This window comes from Lynx canadensis, chromosome D3 (genome assembly GCF_007474595.2).
Source record: "Lynx canadensis isolate LIC74 chromosome D3, mLynCan4.pri.v2, whole genome shotgun sequence".
NCBI classification, from domain to species: domain Eukaryota; kingdom Metazoa; phylum Chordata; class Mammalia; order Carnivora; family Felidae; genus Lynx; species Lynx canadensis.
Genome location: NC_044314.2, coordinates 84,385,948 through 84,412,313, shown reverse-complemented (window position 1 = coordinate 84,412,313; position 26,366 = coordinate 84,385,948). Strand labels below are relative to the sequence as shown.

At 48.0% G+C, this 26,366-nt stretch overlaps 1 protein-coding gene across 1 annotated transcript in view; it reads left to right on the top strand.

The window, feature by feature from the left end:
- Positions 1-13,997: 13,997 nt before the first annotated feature.
- The window catches only part of ALDH2 (aldehyde dehydrogenase 2 family member), a 28,101-nt gene continuing 15,732 nt past the window's right edge, over positions 13,998-26,366 (top strand). The window contains exons 1-2 of the mRNA XM_030336619.1: positions 13,998-14,126; positions 25,345-25,449. Coding sequence (XP_030192479.1) covers positions 14,013-14,126; positions 25,345-25,449 — 219 coding nt within the window. The 5' untranslated portion in view covers positions 13,998-14,012. The remainder of the gene's footprint in view (positions 14,127-25,344; positions 25,450-26,366) is intronic.

The following is a 26,366-nucleotide window of genomic DNA, read 5'->3' as shown; positions in this document are numbered from 1 at the left end:
CTGCAAGTATCTGATCTCAGATTTTTGGGAACCTAGGTCCTCATTACAACAAAGCCCGGCCTCCTAATCATTCAGTGATGCCTCCTTCCCAAATCTTAACCTGGAGATTTCCTGGCATCAGAACTCACCCAGTGGGGTGGATTTGGGGAGTCTGGTGTCCATGGGGATGGCAGGTGTGGCCCCACCTGAAGTTTTCCAGAACATTAGTTATCATGCAGGTGTCAGACATCCCTAGGAAAACAGCTGTTATGAGCGGTTCTGAGCCATTTCGAGCAGGCCCTTGTTCCTGGGGCCCTCAGGGATAGGGGCTCACCCAGGGTTCCTCCTTCCCGCCTTGGGTCTTCCAGGCCTTCGGAGGAGCAGGGCTGAGCACTAACTACCTCTCGGCTCAGTTCTTCGCCGGGGCCCCTGTGCTGTACTTTGCCGACAGCCTTGATGAGGTGCAGCGGGCAGCGGTGGCCAAGGTGGAGTCTGAGTGCCGCCTTCACGTCAGCAGGACTGTAGCAACGGGACCTGTGTTGTTGTGCCTGCAGTGCCCAAAACTTTAGGGGACGTGCCCTGAAAGGTGTGGTATGTGTGATTCTTGCACCCTGCCCGGCAGCTCCGTCCTGGGACAGTCACTGTGAACTCAACCTTTTTGGGGCCCCACAGAAGACATTTCTGTGACTTTGGTGTTTCAGGCGAGGAGGAAGGGGATTCGCTGTGAGCTGAATGGGTTTCATACGGAGCCTGGAAAGCTGGGTACCGGACTGCGTGCCAGACTGGGAAGTCGATGCCTCCTTTCTGTCTGGCAGTAGGGTGTAAAGGCTGTGGGAATCTGGACAAATATTAGGAGCCCTGCTGGGGCAGTGTGACTGTGGGCTTCCTGCCCCTTAGCGTCCTCCCCAGCAAGCATGGGGCAGCCATCACTGGCCACAGCCTAAGGACCCAGGGCTACAGCACTCCTGGGAAAATGAAATGAACCAAAATCATGAAGCCACTGGCATCTGATTTTCTTCGTTCGAATGTCCGTGGCCCAGAACACTAATTAAGACAATATTTTGGAAAGGGACACAAAAGAGGAAAAAAGTACATCAGAGAGACTTTGTGAATGTTCGTTCTCAAAAGGAATTGAGAATAAAGGTTCATGCCACAGTCCCTCTGTCTCTGTGCATCAGTCCCATCCCGACACTTGTATTTATGTAGGATCCTACCGAGTGCATTGGCCTCTACACATGGGGCATGCAGATGTTGTGACCTCTGGTAGATCCTGGATCAGCCACCTCACTGACACTCATGTAAATGTCACCGAAGGAATAAGCTTTCTGTGTGTGAGGACCCCTGCAACTTCCACATATTTCCATCTGCTTCAGAGTCACATGGTATTTGGGGGGAGGGGAGATGGCAGGTGACATGACATCACAACTAAGAGAGCAATATCCTCCTCTTGGGGGAAAGTAGAAATGCTCACCTGCCTGGGGTCTGAGTTCTTTGAGACATAGGTGAGCCGTGAGCCCAGCTGGCATGCAGAGATAAGCCACTGGCTATTCGGACCCAGTCTGCTAATCATAATTTGTGATGATGTGACCGACAGCTACCTTCCCCTTTCCAGGTTGGTCCAGATGGGTAGGGACTGCCTGCCTGATCAGCTGCATTGCAGACTTGACCTCCAGTAGGGCAGTGCTTTACCCAAGAGAGTGTCCGCCAGCTAGAGCCCGGGCTGTGCCATCAGTCTACTGGAGAGTCTTGGGTGGCTTGTGAAAGGGCTCCCCAGACATTCTTGCCCCAGCAGTCTGGGGAGGCAAGCCCTTCTCAACCACACTGCTTGTTTCTCATGAAAGGTCAAGTTCAATTCAGACACCCAAACCAACTACCATTACAACACTAGCCACCCTGGCAAACAATCTTTTGTAGACGCTGGCAGGGTTCTAGCATAGCCCGAATCCTTGCCTCCAGCCACAGGAGGGAGGAGGTCATTTAAAAAAATTTTTTTTTAACGTTTATTTTATTTTTGAGACAGAGAGAGACAGAGCATGAACGGGGGAGGGTCAGAGAGAGAGGGAGACACAGACTCTGAAACAGGCTCCAGGCTCTGAGCTGTCAGCACAGAGTCCGACGCGGGGCTTGAACTCACGGACCGCGAGATCGTGACCTGAGCCGAAGTTGGCCGCTTAACCGACTGAGCCACCCAGGAGCCCCAGGAGGAGGCCATTTTAGAAAAGGAAGTGCCTTGGCTAGTGGCTCGGCCTATCACATGGCCCTCAGAATTTCTCTCATGGTCTCCGAGGCTAACCTTGCTTGTTAAGGGATGAAAATAGAAGCCGTGCTATGTGATGGCCTCACGTCTCCCTCAGATACTCTGCTGCAAAGGCTGGAGGCACTCAGGCAGGACCCTAAATGCAGCCCAAAGAATGACAAGTCATGGAAGTCTCTGAGATAGAACCTCCAGCAGCCCCTCACTCGGAGGCTCCAGTGCTGTTACAAATCCCACTCACCAACGTCAACTGCATCCTGACTCTGGGCCTGGCATGGTCTAGGCCTTGGGGCATGTTCAGGTAAACAAAACAGGAGTTCACATCTCACTGGAGGATGGCAGTGAGTATCCCAAGACCATGGTGGGTGATGTGGTAGGCACGGTTGGGCAGTTGGATGGTTGGGGCTCTTGGGAGCTCGTTCCAGAAGATGCATTTGAGCCACTGCTGCATGACAAGAACAGGCAGGCAAGGGTACTCCAGAAGAAGGAGGGGCAAATGCAGAGGCCCTGGTGAGCAGCCCGGTATGTCTGGGGTAAGGAGCAGAGCCAATAGAAATGTCATACTACACGGGGCCTCAAGGCCTTGGTCAGGAGTTTGGCAATGATTCTAAATGTGACAAAGTGGTGAGTTTAGAAAGTGGTGTGATATGGCTTGATTTGAGTTTTAAAGAGATCCTTCTGTTCTCCAAAGTTCCCCAGGATGAAGAAAGAATAAAGGAAAATTATAGCTGGCTTAAAGTTCCCTAACACTGCACACAGCTCTAAAAGAACCACCTGTGAAAATTAAAAAAAAAAAAAAAAAAAAAAAAAGGAAGTGGGGGCAGGGCCTTAAGAAGAGACAGAGCAGGGGCGCCTGGGTGGTGCAGTCGGTTAAGCGTCCGACTTCAGCCAGGTCACGATCTCGCGCTCCGTGAGTTCGAGCCCCGCGTCAGGCTCTGGACTGATGGCTCAGAGCCTGGAGCCTGTTTCCGACTCTGTGTCTCCCTCTCTCTCTGCCCCTTCCCCGTTCATGCTCTGTCTCTCTCTGTCCCAAAAATAAATAAATGTTGAAAAAAAAATTTAAAAAAAAAAAAGAAGAGACAGAGCAAAGGATCCAAAGAATATAGGAAATCTAATCTGGTGCTAATCTGATGTTTTTTCCACCTTCAACAAACAATCGACATTTCTACTAGGCCAAATGTGCTAACTAATGGCATGATGCTCTCAGCCCTGTGCTTCTCAGGAGTGGGAGTCAATGTGTGGTTGTGGGTGTGTGTTTGGGCATGAACAAGCTTGGCATGGTAATGATAGTACCTGACCAGTTTTACTTGTGGCATACTAAACACCTTGCCATCATCCCTATGTGGCTGGACCTGTCTTCTCAGCTGTGGGAAAGGGAGAAACACGTGATCATAATAGCCGACGATTTTTCCTTCTCACAGCAATATTCTACCCAGGGCAACTGAACACGTACTCCTCTGTTCCTCTCTTGACAAGCACTGGGGGCTGGATTTCTGTAGGGCTGCACCCTCCCCCGCGACCCAGTGGCAGTCAGATGTCCACACGGTTCCACCAGGACTGACAACCGAGGCAGGGGCTTTGAGGCCTCCCTGTTCTGCCTCCTCCTCATTCTCCCTGCAGCAACTCGTGGGCTTGGCACCCACAGGCTGCCTGTGCTCTCCCAAGCCCTGATTTTGGATACTGTCAGATCATTCCAGAATAATCACAAAGAAGCTGAAAGAAAGACTGAATCCCAGGCAACTGGCCTGGCTGGGCCCCCCGCTCAAGACAGCAGCTGGAAATGATCTCAAAGAACAGGCTCTGTGATCTCCATCACATACCCCATCTGAGAGTCCTCACTGGTGACTCAGAGATGGCCCATGTCCGTCAGCACCCGGGGCTCCAGAGCTCCCCAGGGATGACTGGGCATGCCAGGGCCATGTTGCCACTTGCCCCTCTGCAGCCACAGTGAAACCCTGTGGAAGCCCAGGGCTGAAGCAATGGTTGAACACCTCTGAGACATCTTAGTTGGTGTTTACACCGCCCTCTGTGCTGCCACATGGCTACAGACTTGTATCCTCTGTCAGTCTCGCTATGGTGTGAGTATCAGAGCACACAGATGGAGGAGTCCCAGACTCCAGCAACCTGGGGTCCAAACCTGTGATCTGTTGGACAAGTACTCTGGAAGCAGAGTTTCTTTTGACCAAGATGGCTGAGTAGAGAAATGGCTTCTGGGAATTCTGTATCATAGCAGCACTATATAGATAACACAGCATAAAGAGCTGTCAAAGATCACCTGGTCACCCAGGGTCACCTGGGTGGCTCTGTCAGTGGAGTGTCTGACTTTGACTCAGGTCATGATCTCACAGTTCGTGAGTTTGAGCCCCACAACTGGCTGGGCTCTGTGCTGACAGCTCAGAGCCTGGAGTCTGCTTTGGATTCTGTATCTCCCCCCCCCCCCCCCGCCACCATCTCTCTGTCCCTCCCCTGCTTGTGCTCTCTCAAAAATAAACATTTTTAAAAAAGATAAAGATAAAGACTCTTGATTTTGGCTCAGGTCATGTTGAATAGGGAAAGGGTTAACATTAGGCTGGGGAAGATAAGGGACTGCCTGGGAGACAGGCTGCAGCTGCAAAGTTGAGGGGGGGAGGGAGGATAAATGTATTCCAGACCCGCCCGGGCTAGATGCCATGAGTGGAGTCTCACAAACTTTCTGATAAGGTCCCAGTAAAAAGGGACAGAAATCCTCAGTGGCTACCCAGTCAGGACCTTCTGCACTCTTGAGAGCTTCATACTTTCTCTCAAACTCCATCGCTGTGCTCACTCTCTGTTGTGCTCGAGATTCATTCTTCTACTCCGTGAGATAATGACCAGTGTCTCTCCCACCCTCCTGTAACAATGACCTCATGGTTCCAGAGTTCAGGCCCCACATCAGGCTCTGGGAGGACAGTGTACAGCTTGCTTGGGATTCTCTTTCTCTCCTTCTCTCTCTATTCCTCCCCTGCTTGTGCTCTCTCTCTCAAAATAAATAAATCAACTTAAAAAAAAAAAAAGCTGGGTAATCTAGGGAATACCTCCTTGCTGCCTTCACGGACTGGAACGGTATACCGGTGCGCCTGACTGCATGTGCAGTGTGGTGAATGAGTGTGGAGTCACGAGTGTCTGTGTATATGCAAATAAGGAGGGCCTCACCACATTTTTCTCCTGCTTCTGAGGCAGAATATCTCTCCCTGCTTAAGTGTTGCTTTGAATTGCCCACCTCATATCCATTGTTTGGAAAGGAAAACAAACAAACAAACAAACAGCTTCCATTAGATAGAGTCAGTGTCCCAGGATAGATGCTAATTAATCAAATCTCACCACTCAGTGACTCCAAAGGACACCTTTGTTACCACCTGTTTTAGACAGTAGATGGAACTGGATCATTTTCAACATGAAAATAACATGGGCCCTAACCATGAGATGTTTTAGTTTCTTGCAAAGCTAAGAGTTTGTATACGTGCTCCCAACAAGTGAAACGACTCTTACTCAACTTGGGGCTTCTCCCAGGGACACAGTGAAGGACAGCGCTGGTTCATGTCAGACCGTTCACATCTCTCCCTGCTACATCACGCTGGAAAGAAATTTCATTTCGCTTGCTTACTTCCTCCCCCTGCTTCATCTTCTGCCCTTTCTTTTTAAAGATTTTATTATTTATTAATTAGTTTGTTAGTTTTTATTTGAGAGAGAAGAGAGTGAGCAGGGAAGAGGGGCAGAGGGAGAGAGAGAGGAAAAGAGAGAGAGAATCTTAAGCAGGCTCCACACTGCGCATGCAGTCCAATGTGGGGCTGGATCCCACGACCCTGGGATCATACCTGAGCCAGAATCAAGAGTGGGCTGCTCGGGGCGCCTGGGTGGCTCAGTCGGTTAAGCGGCCGACTTCGGCTCAGGTCATGATCTTGCGGTCTGTGAGTTCAAGCCCCGCGTCGGGCTCTGTGCTGACAGCTCAGAGCCTGGAGCCTGTTTCAGATTCTGTGTCTCCCTCTCTCTGACCCTCCCCCGTTCATGCTCTGTCTCTCTCTGTCTCAAAAAAATAAATAAACGTTAAAAAAAATTAAAAAAAAAAAAGAAAAGCAAGATGTAGAAAAATGTGCAAAGTATTCTTTAAAAAAAAAAAAGAGTGGGCTGCTCAAGTGACTGAGCCACCCAGGCTCCCCTAAAGATTTTATTTTTTTAATATATATTTTATATATATTAAATATATATAAAAAGAGAGAGAGAACATGAGCAGGGGAGGAGCAGAGAGAGAGGGAGACACAGAATCCGAAGCAGATTCCAGGCTCCGAGCTGTCAGCACAGAGCCCGACGCAGGGCTTGAACTCATGAATTGTGAGATCATGGCCTGAGCCAAAGTCGGATGCTTAACTGACTAAGCCACCCAGGTGTCCCAAGATTTTATTTTTAAGTAATCTCTACAACCACTGTGGGGATTAAATTTACAATCCCGAGATCAAGAGTAGCACATCCCACTGGCTGAGCAAGTCAGGCAACTCTTTAGCTTTTTAAGTATTCTTTGCTTTGGTCAGCTCAGTTCCTGGCAATGAGTCCATGGACAAAGGGCAATGGAGAACAAGTGAGAAAGCTGGAACTAGAGAAAAAGAGTTTTGTTTTGTTTTTTAAAGTAGGCTTCATGCCCAGCGCGGGAGCCCAATGTCGTTCTTGAACTCATGACCCTGATATCAAGGCCTAAACTGAGACCGAGAGTCAGATGCTCAACCCCAAGCACCACCCCCCTTACCCCTTTTTAAAATCAGAACAAAGACTTCCTTAAGAGCAAGAAAAGAGGGGCGCCTGGGTGGCGCAGTCGGTTGAGCGTCCGACTTCAGCCAGGTCACGATCTCGCGGTCCGTGAGTTCGAGCCCCGCGTCAGGCTCTGGGCTGATGGCTCAGAGCCTGGAGCCTGTTTCCGACTCTGTGTCTCCCTCTCTCTCTGCCCCTTCCCCGTTCATGCTCTGTCTCTCTCTGTCCCAAAAATAAATAAACGTTGAAAAAAAAAAAATTAAAAAAAAAAAAAGAGCAAGAAAAGAAATTGAAAGAAAGATAGAAAAGAGCAACACACACTGTCAGGGAGAGTTAAATTTGAGTTAATGCTTTGGACAGACTGAGCCACACGGAGCCACAAGTATATCGGGATTTCAGCACATCCAGTTGATTTTGATCTGCAGTGTTTGGATGACTGTGAATTGAAGACCGTGTGAAAGCCACTGACGAAGGCTAATGTGGTTATGGAAGACTTCCCCAGAGGATGGGATTTGGCCTGAATTGTGATAAGATTTCCGTAAGCAGAGAGGGTAGGATGGGCATGGGGAAGATGCCCCCCACTCCCCCAACTAAGAGACCAGGGGTGGGAAAGCTGTGGTGGGAGATGGTCAGCACCACAGATGAACAAACTAAACAAAATAAATCTGTGACCCAACGTGTGCGCTGTACTGAGACACACGCCCATGCACACTGGCGGGACCCAAGCATGTCGTTGCCCACTCTCTCAATGTATATGAATGTTTGTAAGCGAATGCATTTCTCCTTCCCCATCCCACAACCAACTTTACGGCTTCCCCTTCTTCGTGGCCAGCACGGGGGACAAATGTCAGCACCATTTTCCACTCCTCCTTCACTCTCATCAATTCTGTCTCTAGGGGCTCCTGGGTGGCGCAGTCGGTTAAGCGTCCGACTTCAGCCAGGTCACGATCTCGAGGTCCGTGAGTTCGAGCCCCGCATCAGGCTCTGGGCTGATGGCTCGGAGCCTGGAGCCTGTTTCCGATTCTGTGTCTCCCTCTCTCTCTGCCCCTCCCCCGTTCATGCTCTGTCTCTCTCTGTCCCAAAAATAAATAAACGTTGAAAAAAAAAAAATTCTGTCTCTAGGTGCTCCCTCCCAGCCATCCCCACTGCTTCTAACGAGGCCCTCATCACCTCTCGTGTCAGCTCTCACCACTGGCCTGTCTCCTGTCTACAACCAGTTTTCTTTGTTATCTCCAGAGGCTCCCTCAAAGCACATAGGCAAACTCATCACTTCCAAGCTTAAATATCCTGGTTAAGAGAAATGAAAAAAAAAATGATACTACAAATGATAATACAAGAACTACAAGAAAGATACAGTGACCAAAACAGCATCATACTGGAATACAAAGAGACAGATCCAGGCAACAGAAGATTGTTCAGAAATACACAACTGCTTAAGGGCACTTAGGATACAAAAAGGTAGCTTTTCATAATGATGGGGGGTGGGGAAGATGAATTATTGAATAAGTGATGTTAGGAACCCTGAGAAACATCTAAAAAAAGAAAAAAGAATTGGATCCCTAAATCTTTCCTTCTACCAAAATTAATAAAAGAATCCCATTTGAGAGTGTAAAATACAAGCAATAAAAGTACTTGAAAACAAATAAGTAAACATTCAATAAACTGTGTTGGGAAAACTGGATAACCAGAGGCAGAAGAGTGAAGTTGGACCCCTATCTTACATCACTCATAAAAGTTAACTTGAAATGGAATAAAGAGTTGAACATAAGACCTGAAGCCATAAAACTCCTAGAAAAAAATATAGGGAAAAAGCTATCTGACATTGGTCTTGGCAACTTTTTTTTTTGCCTATAACTCCAAAAGCACAAGCATCAAAAGCAAAAATTAGTGAATGGGACTACATCAAACTGAAAAGCTTCTGTACTGTGGAAGAATCAACAAAATGAAAAAGCAGCCTATGGGGTGCCTGGGAGGCTCAGTCGGTTAAGCGTCCAACTTTGGCTCAGGTTGTGATCTCACGGTTTGTGAGTTCAAGCCCCACAGTGTGAGAGCTTGAGTCCCACTCCGGGTGAGCTTGAGCCCCACTCTGGGTTCCACACTCCACACACACTCTCTCTCTTTCTCTCTCTCCCTCTGCCCCTCGCTCACTCGTGCGCTCTCTCTCTCTCTCAAAAAGAAAAAAAGAGGAAAAAAAAAGAAAAAGCAGCCTATGGAAGGAGAGAAAACATTTTCAAATTACACACCTGATAAGGGGTTAATGTCCAACCAAACAAAACCCAAAAACCCAAACAAAACCTGTCTGATTAAAAAAATGGGCACTGGGGGGGTGCCTGGATGGTTCAGTCAGTTAAGTGTTCAGCTCTTGATTTTGGCTCAGGTTGTGATCTCACAGTGCTGACAGTGCAGAACCTACCTGGGACTCTCTCTCTCCCTCTCTCTCTCTGCCCCTCCCCTGCTCTCTCTCTCTCTCTCTCAAAAAAAAAAAAAAAAAATAGAGGAACTGAGTAAACATTTTTCCAAAGAAGACACACAAATGGCCAACAGGCACACGGAAAGATGTTCAACATCATTCATCATCAGGGACATAGTATTCGAAACCACAATGAGATATCATCTCACACCTGTTAGAATGGCTATTCATCAAACACACGAGAGATAAATTGTTGGTGAGCCTGTGAAGAAAAGGGAATCCTTGTGCACTGTTGGTGGGAAGGTAAATTGATGCAGTCACTATGGAAAACAGTATTAAATTTCCTCAAAAAATAAAAATAGAGGGGCGCCTGGGTGGCTCAGTTGGTTAAGTGCCTGACTTCGGCTCAGGGCATGATGTCACGGTTCGCGATTTCGGGCCCCTCATCGGGTTCGCTGCTGTCAGCTCAGAGCCCACTTCGGATCCTCTGTCTCTTTGTCTCTCTGTCTCTCTGTCTCTCTGCCCGCCCCCCCTCCCCGCTTGTGTGCTTTCACCCCCCCCCAAATAAATAGACGTAAAAAAAATTAAAAATAGAACTGCCAAATGGTCCAGCAATCCCACTTCTGAGTATATATCCAAAGGAAATGAAAACGGGATTTTGAAGAGATATCTGCACTTTCATATTCACTCTGCAGCATCATTCACAACAGCCAAGATACAGAAACAACCTAAGCGTCCAGTAGGGATAAAGAAAATGTGGTACGTAAGTACAGTGGAATATAATTCAGGCATGAGAAAGAAACCCTGCCATTTGCAACATTATGGATGAACCTTGAGGGCATTATGCTAAGCGAAGTAAGTCAGACAGAAAGATAAATATAGTTAGGACACCTGGTTGGCTCAGTTGGTAGAGCGTGCGACTCTTGATCTTGGGGTTGTAGGTTCGAGCCCCACATTGGGTGTAGAGATCGCTTGAAAAAAGATAAAATCTCTTAAAAAATACTGTATGATTTGTATTATATTTGGAATCTAAAAGAGCTGAACTCACAGAAAGAAAGTAGAATGGTGGTTACCTGCTGCTAGATGCTGAAGGAAGTGGGGAAATGTTGGTTAAAGGGTACAAACTTTAGTTATAAGATCAATAAATTCTGGCGATCTGGTACAGTATGGGGATTACAATTACCAATATCGTATTATATACTTATATTCTTGAAAGTTGCTAAGAGAGTATACCTCAAATGTTCTTACCACAGAAAAAAAGAAATGGTAATCATATAACACGATAGAGGTATTAGCTAATGCTATTGTGGCAATCATTTTGCAATACAGGATTGTATCTAACTTACACAATGTTATATGTCAGTTATATGCCCATAAAGCTGAAAAATAAATAACAGAAAAAAAATATAGGAGACATTTAAAAAATAATCTGAAAAAAAAAAGGGGCGCCTGGGTGGCTCAGTCGGTTAAGTGGCTGACTTTGGCTCAGGTCATGATCTCGCGGTCTGTGAGTTCGAGCCCCGCGTCGGGCTCTGTGCTGACCGCTCAGAGCCTGGAGCCTGCTTCGGATTCTGTGTCTCCCTCTCTCTGACCCTCCCCCATTCATGCTCTGTCTCAAAAATAAATAAACGTTAAAAAAAATAAAAAATAAAACATAATCTGAGGGGCGTGTGGGTGGCTCAGTGGGTTGAGCAACAGGTCATGGTCTCCTAATCCTTGGGATCGAGTACCCCGTGTTGGACTCTGCGCTGACAGTGAGAAGCCTGCTTGACATTCTCTCTCTCTCCCACTCTGCCCCTCCCCCACTTTCTCTCTGTCTCAAAATAAATAAACATTAAAAAATAAATAAAAAAATAATAAAACAAAAGATAATCTGAGTGGAAGAGGCTTTCTAGGCATGACATAAAAGCCAGAAACGTAAAAGAAAACACTGGAGAGGGGCACCTGGCTGGCTCAGTCGGAAGAACGTGCAACTCTTGATCTTGGAGTTGTGGGTTGGAGCCCCACGTTGGGTGTGGAGATTACTTAAATAAGTAAATAAACTTAAAAAAAAAAAAACCAAAACAGTGGACAGCCCCTCCTACAACAACAACAACAAAACCTTTAAGACAAAAACAAAACCAAAGAAGGCATAAGCTAAGTAAAAGGATCAATGATGATGGCAGAAAATATTTGGACCATATATGAAATGACCAAATGTTCATTGCATTGATATATAGAAAGCAGCTAGAAATCAGTTTTAAAGAAACCAACAACAATCCAATAAAAAACTGAGCAAGGTACCTGAACAGTTCATTTGTAGCAGAGGAAGAATGCAGGACTTCATACAGGCAAAGATGTTCAAGCTCACTCCTAGGAAGGGAAATGCAAATTAATGCGAGAGTGAATTGCTACTTTTCACCTATATGATTAATAAAGTTTTAAAAAGTCTGATAAATTGTATTGCTGAGGGTGTGAGGAAACTCATATGTGACGGCGTGGGGCAGTTGTAAGTTAATCAAGCCTCTACAGAGGGTAATACAGCAATATCTAAAGTAAACCCTGGAATAACACAGGAGTTAGGAGCGCAGATCCCCCTACACAGTCAAAAATCCACATGTAACTTTTGACTCCCCCAGCACTTAACTATTAATAGCCCACTGTTGACCAGAAGACTTATTGATGACATAAAGAGTCAATTGACACATATTTTGTATGTTATATGTATTATGTACTGCATTCATACAATAAAGTAGGATACAGAAAATGTTAAGAAAATCATAAGGAAAAGAAAATATATTTACAGTACTGTAAAAAATCTGCATCTAAGTGGACTTGCACGGTTCAAACCCGTGTTGTTCAAGAGCCGATGTGTAGATTTAAATTGTAAATATCCTTTATCAGCTCCATTTCTACGAATTTCCCAAGTAAGTCAAAGATACACATTTTGGCATTGTTTATAATGGCCCAAGATTGGAAACAACCTAAAAATCCATCCTTGGGGAATTCATTAAATAAAAATGGTACATGAATCCAGTGGAATTCTGTGTAACTGTTTAACAGAATGGAGACACCTTCCTTGTGTGAGGGTGAAGAACCATCTCCCACATGTATTATTAGGTGAAAAAAACAGGATGTCTTGAAGAAAGAAAGGTGGCGGCCTGAGGGCTGCTTTCAGAAAAGAGTGCGGTTCAGTTTATCTCTGCAGCTGATCTCCAAACCTATTGCCCCCTCTTCCTGGGCACACAGCTCATTTTCCAGACTCCTTTATCTGGAGGAATGGCCAAGCGACTAAATTCTAGCCAGTAAACAGGCTCAGCCATAAAAACTCCCTATGTGCCATCTTTAACGCATTTTTCTCCTCTGGGTGTCTGAAATGACGTTGAGCTCCCTAGTGACTTTGGGAATCACGTCTGAGCATCAGAGTCATACAAAGAAAAGAGCCTGGGTCCCTGGGCTTCTGTCTGGAGGGGAACATCTGTGTGAGACTCGAAGTGAATTGGGACTGTATTGTGTTTGGTTACTGGAACTCCGTGGCATATCTGTTATAGCAGCTCTGTTAATTATTTATCCTTTTGATACCATGTTAGCTCTTCAAAGCAAAGCAAAGCAAAGCAAAGCAAAGCAAAACACACACACACACACACACACACACACACGCACACACACGCACACACACTGTGAGTCTCCTTCAGACCTTAGATCAACAACTTTGCCTGGTATTTAATCCCTGGGCATTGGTCAACCTCCGCTCCAGGGGCAAGAGCCTCAACAGCAAGGCAGACACCTGCAGGTTTTTTCACCTCCTCCTCCTGCTTTTGTTGGTATTTATTATCTGGTTGAAATGCACACATCTGACCCTGCGTCCATCCCCCTTCCTAGCAAACCTCCTCTGATTCCTCCCTGTTCTCCCCACTGTCCTGCTCCAGAATGTCCCTTGAATGAAACAGTTTGCAAAACCCTTGCCTTCCCCCCCCCCCCGGTCTCTTGTCCATTTGTCCATTCTCCACAGAATGAGAAACGAGTTCACAGAAGTCATCCTTCTGTGAACTCCTCACCACTGCCTGTAAGACCTTCTGAAAACAATTCGGGTCTCACGGGTCACTTAAAAGCCGTGCTCTCCGCTCCAACCCTGTATTCACCCTGTTTCCTTCACATTCCTCACCCCTTTCTGAAATTACTTCGTGTTTGGTTTAAGGTCGGTGTCTCTCCCCTTTACAGTAGCCCCCAGAAGTCAGGGCCAGGGTCGCTCCGGATCAGGCCCGTCCACATCAGGGTTAGGGCACACATTGGGGGGTCCATGCGCGCTGAGTTCGCAAGGTCGGGTGAGTCCACACATCCGGCGCGCACGCGGGGGCCAGTAGCGGTGCACCAAGGGGTGCGGAGCAGGGATCAGCCCAGGGCCTTGGGTGGGAGGGGGAGGGGTGGGCTGCGGGGCAGCTGCGCCAGGAACCCGGTGGAGGTGGCAGACACGCCCCCCCTCGGCCCCTCCTCGCGCCTGCCCATTGGCGGCCGCGCCGGGGGCGGGGAGAGGTCGCGGTTGCCGTGATCCCCTTCTCCCCCCACCGCCCCAGCCTGCAGCCTTGTCCAAGTTGCCCGCGCAACGTCTCGCGCGCCCGGTCCCGCCGCAGCATGTTCCGCGCCGCTGCCAGTCTCGGGCCCCGCCTGGGCCGCCGCCTCCTGTCGGCCGCCGCCACCCAGGCGGTACCGGCCCCCAACCAGCAGCCTGAAGTCCTCTTCAACCAGGTGAGGCCGTTGGCCCCGGGGCTTTGTTCTCTCGCGGAGACGGCGCTCGCCGGCTGGGAAGGCTCTGGGCCTCTTCGGGCTCCAGTTTACCCAGTTGGGGCTCGAGGGGTTTGCTGCGCTTGATCTTTACGCACACCTTCCCTCCCCGCTAGCGTTTTGGCCCCTTCACCGCCTCTGGCAGCCCCCGCCCCCCGTTTCATTATCCAGATGTGACTTCGGCCACTTACCTGTTTTCGTTCGGCCGCCGGCCGCTTTCCTGCGCCAGTTCTCTTGGTTCCATTTTCTCGCCCACCCTCCCATCCCTCCCGGCCTCTTAGTCGCCGCGGTGTCTGCACAGGGCCTTCGCCACCCACCCGGACGACATGTCCACCAAAGTCCCTCTTAGCAGGAGCTTTTCTGTCTTTTCCGTGGTTATTTCTGAATCTTTAATTCTTGCCCGCGTCCAAGGAAGTCCGAACGGAAAAACAAAGGAAAAGGCCCTTTTCAGCCAAAGTTCACCCATTCCCTAAGGAAAAGGCAAGGCCGCAGTGCGGGGAGAGCCCATGTCCACTGCTGGGAATTGGGAAAGGGTGCGGGACTCGCGCCTCCGGGGTGCAGTCCCCAAAGGGTGTCCGCGCCTTCCAAGGAGCTGGCTTTCTTCCAGCAAACCAAGGAGAGGCTTTCCCCGGTAACACTGATTCCCAGAGGCCAATTTCTTGCTCGAGCAGGACTCTGGAATATTTTCTCTTTTGATCTTTGAGTTTGGGTAAAGTGCTGGAATTCACAGAGAAGGAAATGATTATGAAAAGAGTTTGTGTTGTAGGTGCAGCAAACTGCCCTTCTGTGAACCTGAGTTTCTTCTGAAAAGTGGGAAGTGGGTCAAAGGGCAACCCCGGGGCCTCATGCGCTTGGTAAGCACTTAACAGCAGTAACAGCTCCCGTGCTCTGTGCACAGCTTTTGCACCTGCCGCCGTTTTGTTGTACCGCTCAAGCCTTAAAACAGCCGAGTTAGGTGGGTACCGTGATCGCAGACGTTTTACAGGTGAACAAACAAGGTTGAGTTGCAGAGAGGTTTCATGGGCTGCCCAGTGTCAAAGTTGGGGTTCACATCTAGAATCCCAAGAGAAAGCCTCTACCCAGAACATTCTGTGCTACTACAGAATGCAACTCAGGGTTGGAACTCAGGGGTCACTGCTGATGTAGGGTGCTGTAGAGCCAGTCCCTGGCCAACTCACTCAGCTGCGGACCTGCTTGTCTGGCCTGGAGTGGGGCTGCAGATCTGTGCACAGGTGGTGGCTAAAGGCTCAGCTGTATGTTGGAAGGAGTGTTACAAATGGTCACTTTGGCGAGGCAATAGAAACAAGAGATAAAACTCCTTTTGCATCACACAGGCCCCAAATGCAGCAGCTCTTGTTCTTTCGGTAGGCTGCCTAATGAGGAGCTAATGCTTGGAAGACTTGAACATCAAAAAGATCATGCAGAAATATCCTTCAGGGAAAATTGTCAGCCTCCCAAGCCTTTGTGGGCACGAGATCTAATTAAGATCTTCCTCCTCTGTGGTCACGTGGAGGTGAGGGAATGGCCTTCAAATGTACATGCATGTGGGACTTGTAGATAGCACGATTCCTGCTCTCCAGATTCACTCTGGGGATGTAAGTTGGGGGGAGAAGAGTGAAATCTCCCCACAGCTGCTTTTCTTTATCACATTTTTTGAGATCATAAAAGTAACATTTGCTCACTGCAAAAATGCTGAGTACCGTAAAACTTCTCCCAGACCCCATTCCACTCTCTCCAAGAGTACTGTTAACACGTAGGTCTGTGATCTTGTATTTTGTGTGTGTGTGTGTGTGTGTGTGTGCGCGCGCGTGCACATGAGCAAGCATGCACCAGATTTTTTACATAAATGAGATGCTAGCACTTACTGTACTGAAGCACTGTCTCATTGAGCAGTGTACCTGACTTATCTTTCTCAATTAGTACATTTATATCTTGTTTATTCTTTCCAAAGGTTGCAAAGCATCCCACCATGCGGGAACTGGCTATTCTTAAAGTTCCTTGGGCTGTTTTCAGTGTTAAGTTGTTGCCAACCTGCTGGCAAGCATGCCAAAGCCTTATCTGAAAAATCTGTCTCTAGGAGCCAGGGGCTCTAAGTACAAAGTAGATCACATTCCTGGACATTTCTCTGAGGTGTTGCTGGATCCTTTAAGGTTCATTCAACTATTCTGGAGTTGAGTTTCCCAAAAAGTTCTTCCGACAGGCGGTTTTCTTGCCAAGGGCATCTGCGGGGAGGGGAGGTGTTTGGGCTTTTGGGGGAAATGTCGTATTTCAGGCTTGTTGGGTCTCATCTGGATGGGTAAGAGGGGTCAGGCAACAGGTCTTCTCCTTGTCACCTCTTTTTCTCAATCTGAAAGAAGTTGAGGGGGGTGGTTTGGTCCACCTTCCTGGGGTCCTCTTGCCTCTATTTGTCTTGAGTGAGGCTGCAGGGTGGGGTAGATTTACTGGTTGGGTTAGGACGATTTCAGGACATGTTCTCCTTCCCCAACTCACAAGCAGGGACCTGTAGGGGAAACTGATTGATGGCCAGGTTTCTTGAAGACCAACATTTCTTATCCTTGGCAGTTTCGGGGACACATCTCTGTCAATAAACTGATTTTCATTTTTCATTCTTCTTTTCTTTCCTGACTTGGAGAGTAATTAAGATCTCGGAAGACAACTTAAAGGAAAACCCAAGGGACTGTGGCTTCAGCAAAATTACCTCTCTGGATGGAGTGTGACTAATACTTCTATCTTCAACATCACCAATTTGTGTTGGTTGATAATAAAATGCCCCGAGTTAAGCTCTGTGGATTTTATTTATTTATTTATTTTTAAAATTTTTTGTTTAACGTTTATTTATTTTTGAGACAGAGAGAGACAGAGCATGAACGGGGGAGGGGCAGAGAGAGAGGGAGACACAGAATATGAAACAGGCTCCAGGCTCCGAGCTGTCAGCACAGAGCCCGACGCGGGGCTCGAACTCACGGACTGCGAGATCGTGACCTGAGCCGAAGTCGGCCGCTTAACCGACTGAGCCACCCAGGCGCCCCAAGCTCTGTGGATTTTAAAAGCTCCTGAAGTCAAGCCGCACTGATTTTCATAGCCAGATACTATGGGGACTTGTCTTCCCAATGTTAGACCCCAGTGCCGGGCGTGCCTGGTGTAGGATCTGATCTCTCGTTTTTGCTTCTCCGTGCTTGTGGTGTCCCTCTGTTTGTGGGAGTCTCGCCAGGGGTTTGGTGCCCGTGTCTCTGCCCTTCCTGCCCTTTTCAGTATGGCCTCCTCTTTATGACAAACTGTGGAAGGTCTGTTCTACCAGTCTTCAGGTCGTTTTCAGAGTTAGTTGAATAGATGTAGCTGTTCTCTTGGTATGTCTGTGGGACAGGGTGAGCTCAGGATCCTCCTACTCCGCCGTCTTCCTGACTCCCCACGTTGGTTGATAATAATAACGAAGAAGAGAATATTGTTAGATACCATGTTATGCTCTGGACTCAGACTGCCTGCCACCCGTTAGTGCTGACTTGGGCAGGTTCATTCATTCAACAGACATTTCCTGAGCACTCCCAGTTCCAATAAACAAAACAGACAGGAATCCCTGCCTGTGGGAAGTTTGTGGCCTGGATGGTGGAGATAGACAAATAAGGGAAATAATGTGGCCAAGGCAATCAGTGCTGTGGAGAAAAATACGGCAGGGAACAGGGCGATGTGGAGGGCGGTACAGAGCTGAGCTCTGTACCTCAGCTACCACACCTGTACAATGGGGTAAAAATCCCATCTACATCATAGATAGGGTTGCTGTGAGGATGAAGTGGGGTCATCCTGATACAGCCCTTAGCAAATGCCCGGCTCATGGCTCCCTGTGCCTCCATGTTTATTTAGCCGTAAGTAAAAGCTGTGAGAACAGTGATGCTGTTGAGCTTACAAGATAATGCGATGTAACTCCATGACGTGGGTGCTGTTGTAGTTGTAACTTGTTTTCTGAAGGGTTAAGTTAGGTTGTGGGAAAGCTGAAACGGGGGCTTGGGGTGAATTAAGTTTGTGTCTTCTATTCTTAGCTTCTTGACCACAACACTCAGGAACTAAAGGGAGAACTGACAAGGAAATTAAGAAAGGATCTCCCTATTATATAGAATTTTCTGATTACAATATTAATACATCCTCAGTACAAAAATTCAAACATTACAGAGGTCTGTGAGGTAGAAACTCACTGGAAATATATATAGGCATGCACAGATGTTCATTGTCACATAGTTTATATGGGCAAAAAACTCAGGAAGCCAGCTTGCCATCCATAGGGAGGCAGATGAACAACATATGTTATAGTTACAGGGAGGAATAATTCAATGCATGTGCTAGTTCCAGGAATTAGCTAGAGCTGTATGAATAATGGGCCTGAAAAACAATGAATGTTTCAAGGGGGGGGGAATGAAACTAATTAAAACTACCCCAAACTTTACATTGAATGTGAATAGACCTATCTCCATATAAAATGTATAAAAATGTACAGGAAGGAAAAAGCTCATTGGTGTGAGGGCAGTGAGTGCCAGGGGTGAGGGGGTCGGGTGGTGGCGGGGAGGGGTGCTGCATAGGGAATTTGCTGGCAGGCAGTGACCGTAGGGAACTTTGGCTTTCTTTACATATTTTGTTTCTTTTTTTTTTTTTTTTTATTAAAAAAATTTTTTTTAACCTTTTATTTTTGAGACAGAGAGAGACAGAGCATGAATGGGGGAGGGGCAGAGAGAGAGGGAGACACAGAATCGGAAGCAGGCTCCAGGCTCTGAGCCATCAGCCCAGAGCCCGACGCGGGGCTCGAACCCACAGACCGCGAGATCGTGACCTGAGCTGAAGTCGGACGCTTAACCGACTGAGCCACCCAGGCGCCCCGCATATTTTGTTTCTTTAAAAGTAAGTAACCCGTAAGCAAACATAAAAAGAAAAAAGAAAGTGACAGGCCTCTGATTATCTCATACCTGCAGATAATCACTGCTAACAGGTAGAATATATACAGAATAGGAATTTGATTTTCCTTGTTTTCCTTGGGAGATTCTTACATAATGAGCTAAAACCTGTGTTGGGGTAGGCAGTGGTTTGAAGTGGCTTTTATGCTGAATGAATCAAGTGAAATATCTCCACAGTGATCATACTGGTTTTATTGCTTGTGTAGGAGTTTTACGATCTTTTGTAGAAATAATAGATTCAGGCAACCCAGAGAATTAGAGGATTTTACCAGACCTACCTAGATTCTTCTGCTTTTAACAACAGTTCCGTTATGAATGAATACAAATGCTTCTCATTACCTCCTGCCTCCCCAGAATCTGTGGGAACACACTGAGTTACAGGTGACTGGGCTCCAAGAAAGTTTATGGTATTGAGGTCAAGTTGAAAGGACAGGTATGTGTGTTGTGGACATGTGTACGTTTCCCCTGATTGAATAATCATGGTTACTGATCACTTAGGATCTTTCGGGCCCTGTGCTGAGGACACGTAACTACGTTTTCACCTTTCATCCCTCCGGCAACTGTACGAACCAGGTATCGTAGTACCTCATCTTGCAGATGAGGAAACTGAGACTCAGGGAGGTCATGTTCACATTAAGTAGTAAGTATGAAACCAAGGTCCAACTCTGACATGCATGCCCTTAGCCACATGCTGTGTTGCCTCGTGACCAGGCCCTGTGGTCAAACAAGGATGTAGATATTCACATCTTTGTAATATCTTGACTTGGAATGTTTGAAATTAGGAGGGAGGTGCTGTGTTTGTGTTCACATGTGTATACCCAGCACCTAGCACCGAGATCAGAATATAATTGCTGCTCAGTAAATATTTATTGAAGGCATGAATGGTTGCCATTTATGAAACTGTGTTTATAATTTCGTGTTCCAGGAACAAGGAATGGAAACGCAGTATTTCCACTTAGGAGGGGTATTTTCAGAGCATTTGGGAGTTAATGTGAATAAGAATGTGGAGACATGCAGGGAGTGCTAAAATTGTCCAACAAGGGAAGTGATTGCAGCAAGATGGGGGTTTGCCAAATCATAAGCCCAAAGAATATCAACAAGTTGAAACCATGCCTGCATGGCAGACAGTCCACAGTAGAACCAAGCCTCCCATCGTGGAAGTGGTGAAAAAAAATCCAGGAACACATAAGGAAAGACCCTGGGAGGGGCGGCTGGGTGCCTCAGTTGGTTAAGCATCTGACTTCGGTTCAGGTCTTGATCTCACGATTTGTGAGTTTGAGCCCCACATCAGGCTCTGTGTTGACAGCTCAGAGCCTGGAGCCTGATTCAGATTCTGTGTCTCCCTCTTTCTCTCTCCCTTCCTCGCTCTCTCTCTGTCTCTCTCAGAAATAAATAAACATTAAAAAAAAAATTAAAAAAAAAAAAAAAAGAAAGACCCTGGGCGCTGAGGAGGGGAGGAGAGGGCTGGGATCAGGAGCCAGAATGTCTCCAGCAAGTCTAAGGGAGGTCGCTGCCCTTGACCTTAATTCTAAATTGACCCTGAGGTTTCTAGAGGATTATGTGGAGAAACGTCAATGTGTGTGGCATTCAGTGTTTGTCTTGAACTTATTTTCTCAGGATCTTGTAATAGAAAAGATAGCATCTGCTCTCTATCGGACATGAGTTACCTAACTGCCACTGAAAAGCAAATGCCAGCACGAGTCTCCCCAAGACAGAGAACCACCCCATCTGCTCCCTCACCCTTGGGGAAAGTAACATATTCCAGGGATGCAGATTTCCCAGGTAACAGATCCCCAGTTCTTTCATCCATCAAAGCATCCTGTCTCCTTAAACTGGAGCTACTGAACACCATTTAACCTCTTGCCGGAGACTTTGGGCAGATTATGACTGTCCACTGCCATGGGGTGGAGGTGGCTTTGAAATAGTGCTCTGTCTTCACCTTGGTTAAGCCTCTTCCCTGGGGTCCCACCTCTGCTGTCCCTGCCCCAACTTCTAGGCACTCACCACACCACCCAAGTTTCTGGATGCGGCCAAGGATCGTGTAATCCTCTAACTCAGCAGTTTTGGCGTCTGTACAGTAATCTGTCCCAAGTTCACAAAGGTACACGTCCAAGGATGTTTGCTGCAGCAGCATCGTTGGGAATAGTGGAAACTGTCCTGAAAGTGCACGCGTAGGAAATGGTTATGTAAACTGTGGAGGAATGCTGTGTTGCTTAAAATAATGGAGCCATCTGGTTGTGGAGTAATGTGAGAAAAGCAAGTTAAGAAATGGAGAGCCGATGATCTCCACACAGCATGGAGGCTCACACGTGTGTCCTGTACTCTCTGCACCCCTAACACCAGCACAGCCGCCTGCACACGGCAGGGGTGGGATCCAGAGCCCCCTCTGCTGTCCTGCCCCCTCACTCTGCAGCCAGGGGGCCCTTTTGGTTCCTCCTATCCCCAAGCTCTTCCTTCAGGCGCCCCCCTCAGGTGCCATCTGACTTCCTGGTCTGTTCCTCACTGTCGCCCGTTTGTTTCTGCTCCTCGCTTTGTATGTGGGCTTGTAGATGGTGTCTCTCCTCCACAGGACTTTTTAGCTCAAGGAGCCAGGATGCTTTTTCACTCAGTGCTCAGCATGGTGATGGCACTCTGTTAAAACTTTCGACTGCGTGGATGATGAATCCCAACTTACACAAAACGAAGGGAGATGTGTCTGTTAAAATGTGTAGAAAATAAAGCATGTTGATGGAAAAGCTCTATGAGTTTTGCCAGCAGTCCAGATTCAAAGTGTCAGCTCCTCATGTCACTGGGATATCACTCTGCATATTCCTCTGCTTCTAGAAACTTGCATAAGGAAGTGTGAGCTGGGAGGGCCCCATCCCCCATCCCCACCCCCCAGGCTTAATAGTTAAGCCTGTTAGAGAAGTGAAGCTTTGGGTTTTGGGCCAGGAGGTTATGAAACATTTGGTCTGATGTCTGCCCTCATGCTTACATAAATGAAATTGCTGTGAGGCTCTCCTCACTTGAAGCAAAACTATGGTAGAGGCCCATCCATCCCCATTGGAGGGCAGGTCAGGGAGGCCACTGACGTCTGGCTCTAGGAGGAGGGAAATGGAATTTTTAACAGAAGGAAGATTCTAGGTTCCTGCTAGGCAGATTCCGGCTTATTTGATCAGTTAGAAGGCAGGATGGATTGTTGAAAATTCAACAGCGGAAAGTGACCCAGCAAATTCAGGGCTTTGAAAGGCAAACAGGTGCCAGGCAGTGGTCTTCCCAGGGTCCTAGTCTAAGATTCGGGGGACAGGGAGGAGGGGGTGAGGACTAGGAGAGCAGCTGACTGGCCCACTCTCTGCTTTCTACTTCCTGATCTTTGCAAAATGACAATTAAAACTTTTTCAGGACAAACTAATTTAGTATGCCGCGGTACAGGAAATAATACAAATCCCAAAAATCTTTAACCTGAGAGTACCACAGGATCTAGAGTAATGTTGCAGTGACTGCTGTGGTAAGATCCACTGTGTGCGGGCTCCTGGCTTAGGGGCTTTACACCCCTTGATGCATTTAATCCTCACATCCGCCCCCACACACCTTCTCCCCAGGGACCCATGAAGCAATCTGGAAGCCCAAGGTCACAGCAGATGAGGGGCAGAGCCGAGATTCGAGATTCTGTGTGGCTTAGAGGTTGGTGCATTTTACACCACCCAGAATAAAACCTCAAAATCAAACCCGCTGTTGGCCAGTGTGTAAACCGTGAAGATGGAGATTAAGAAACAAGAGTTCTGACCTCCTTGAAGGCAGACCTGGGCTCTGACTGGAGGAAGCTGGTTCTCAGGGAAGCACTTATGCAGGGCGTGGCCAGCCGTGGCCGTGTCCAACTTGAACTCACAGTCACCCAGAATTCTTTTTGCCACATCCCTTCCCTCCACTGGAAACTACCCATTGCCTGCTTCTCGGCAATAAAGGTCTCAATTCCCTCCAGATTAATGATCAACCAACCACACGAACATACTTCCAGAGACTCCAGCTGATGTTTACCTATGTGCTCCTGCCAGATGCCAAGAGCCTCTTACTTAGGTACACAGCTGCAGATTCCACCAAAAGACCAAATTTGAGCCTGGGAACGTGACCCCTGGTGGGCCTTTCCTAACCGGCTCCTTCCTGCGCCCACTCCCACTGGCACCAGCATTGCACGCTTAACTCCATGCAAAGCTCGGTGCATATGCTTGAAGCCCTCACGTGCCTCGTGATGAGGGCCACTGCAATGATTCCCACTCTGCAGACGAGGAAGCAAAAGCAATGCCTTGCCCCGTGCGACACAACAAGGATCAAAAGAGCCCGGATTCAGGGCGCCTGGCTGGCTCAGTCGGTTGAGTGCCCGACTTTGGCTCAGGTCATGATCTCGCCGTTCCTGAGTTTGAGCCCGGCACCAGGCTCTGTGCTGACAGCTCAGAGCCTGGAACCTGTTTCAGATTCTATGTCTCCCTCTCTGTCTGTGCCCCTCCCCCGCTCATGCTCTGTCTCTCTCCCTCAAAAAAAAAAAAAAAAATAAATAAACATTAAAAAAAAAAGTTAAAAAAAAAAAAAGAGCCCGGATTCATCCGGTGCTCATCCTGACCCTGCTTTTGACCACAAGGTTGGGCCAGACCTCTCTGGAGCCTGCTGGTCCTGAAATCTCTGGCCCTGGCACGAACCAGACTCCACTTTGCTTGGTGGCCTGGTCTCGTTTGTGGTCCTGGACTGTGGCCCAGAGTAACTGGAGATGACTCCCCAGGGTCCTAAGCCAGGCCATTTTGGGATGCTGGGGCCAAGGAGAGCCCTTGAGGAAGGAAGGCACAGTGGCCTTGGACTGACGGTCACCCTGACTGTGACATTTACGCAGTCCTGGTAAAGTGACAAAATACCCCCTCCCCTCACCAGACCAGTTTCCCCAGCCTGCAGGAGAACAACAGCTTGCTAGGAGATTTCTTCCCTGTTATCCCCTGAAGCCATCAGCTGGCTCTTAGAAGCAGAGAGAAAATTCTGGCACTTAATTAAGCAGCTTTGGGCAAGGGTCCTTTCTCTGAGTGAATGGAGAGGCTTCCATCTCCCTGCCATTGACTTCATAAAACCATGTGGTCTTTCTCCACTTGGTTGCTGTTAGACCTCCCAACGGTGAAAACAGAAAACAGCGGTTGCTGCCAGGCTGCTGCCAGGCGCTGAACTGAGGGCTTCGCAGGACCCACACTCCTTCTCTGACCCCATCTCCTAGCACTTCTTCTTGGTTCATCAGTAACTCTGGCCACTTTTGTTTTTTCTCAAATGCACCAGCCTTATTCTTACCCCAGGGCCTTTGCATTTGCAGTTCCTACTGCCTGGACTGCTTATCCTCCCATTCTTCCTGCGGCTGGCTCCTTTTCATCAGTCAGGGCTCCAGTGAAATATCTGCTCCTCAGACCCACCCGACCATCCCAGCCGAAGTTCCTTATCTTCCCCCACTTCAGGACCCTCTCTGTATCCTCATTTTCTCCTGTGCACCTACCACTGCAATCTGAGGTTGCCTTGTGTATCTGATTGCTTCTCTACTGTCTGTGCCCACCAGAACACCAGCTCCCGTGAGAGAGAGGTCCTTACTGGGTTGGGTTTCCACTGTGTCCTCAGCCTTAGAGCAGGGCCCGTTGTTGGTGTTCACTAAATATTTACTGAATAACAGCCCTGTGCCGTAGTGTGGTACAGGAAACATGGTTGCAAATTCTTTGCTGCTCCTCTCAAGGTGAAGGCTCCTTCCCCTCCCCAAGGTCCGGACTGGGCCTGTGACTCACACTGCCCAGTGGAGTTTGGTGGCAGAAACGAGGCCTTGTGAGCGCAGAGCCCTCCTGCACACCCAGTCCCGGGTACCTTTGCCCTGCAAGCCCCTACGTGAGCCCAGCTGAGCCCTGTGCAGCTGAGCGCAGTCAGTGGGCATGACTGTAAGAAAACAACAAGTCGTGTGAGCCACTTGAGTTGTGAGATGTGACCCAACAATGGAGGCAGATAACTGATAAGGTAGGAGTGCATTCCCTTCATTTCCCAGATCAGGGAAACCAAGGCCAAGAACTCACCCCAAGTCCCTTGGCAGAGTGGGCATTCCAACTTGGTGGTCCCCAAGGCTGGGCTTTAAACCTCACGCCACATCACTCTGAGAGGCTAATTCAGGTTTGTTCTGATGTTTTTGTTTTTTTAAAATTGCTGGTTCTCAGCACTGGGTTGAGAGCTGGTCCTGAGAACTTTCTTCCTTCTCGCTGTAGATCTTCATAAACAATGAGTGGCACGATGCTGTCAGCAGGAAAACATTCCCCACCGTCAATCCATCCACTGGAGAAGTCATCTGTCAGGTAGCTGAAGGAGACAAGGTGAGAATTGGTGACTTACCCTCAGGGCATGGGTGGGCAAGGATGGCTTATTATTTTTAAGTTAGACAGCAAGCAAACAGGGTCAAGGAGCAGAGGCAGAGAGAGAGAGAGAGAGAGAGAGAGAGAGAGAGAGAGAGAGTGAGTCTCAAGCAGGCTCCACACTCAGCGCAGAGCTCAACGCACGGCTCAATCCCATAACCTTGGGATCATTACCCTAGCCAAAACCAAGAGCTGGACGCTCAACCAACTGAGCCACCCAGGCATCCCTAAGTATGTTTAATATTAATGAAAACCATGCTCCCAGCCTCCTGATATACATTTCCCTATACGAAAAATGCTAGCTGTGTTATTTTACAGCTTCCCCAAGAAGGGGGAAGCTGGTTAAACCTTCACTTGGGGGACATTGCCAGTCATCTCAGAAGGGATGGTTATTGGCTGCACTTGCTTTCTTAGCAGGAGGGGGGAAATGATCAAATTCTAAGCACTGGCCCCTGAATGACTCTCTCCAGAACACTTTTGGGGACTCTGAAATGAAAATACAGAAACGGTTGGGGTGCCTGGGTGGCTCAGTCAGTTAAGCATCTGACTCTTGGTTTTGGCTCAAGTCACGATCTCACGGTTTGTGAGTTTGAGTCCCACATCGGGCTCTGTGCTGATAGCACGGAGCCTGCTTGGGATGCTCTCTCTCCTTCTCTCTCTGCCTCTCTCCCACTCTCAAGGTAAAAAACATTAAAAAAAATGAAGATGCAGATCTAAAATATTCATATACTCTCTTAAAAAAATAAAAAAAGAAAATACAGAAACGGAAACTGTCAGGGTCCTCATTTCCTCCATGACTCTGGAAGGGAGAGTCTGAAGCTTGTCAGGCAGAGAGCCCTCCGTGGTGGGGAGGGACTGTTTGGGGCAGGTTTCCACAC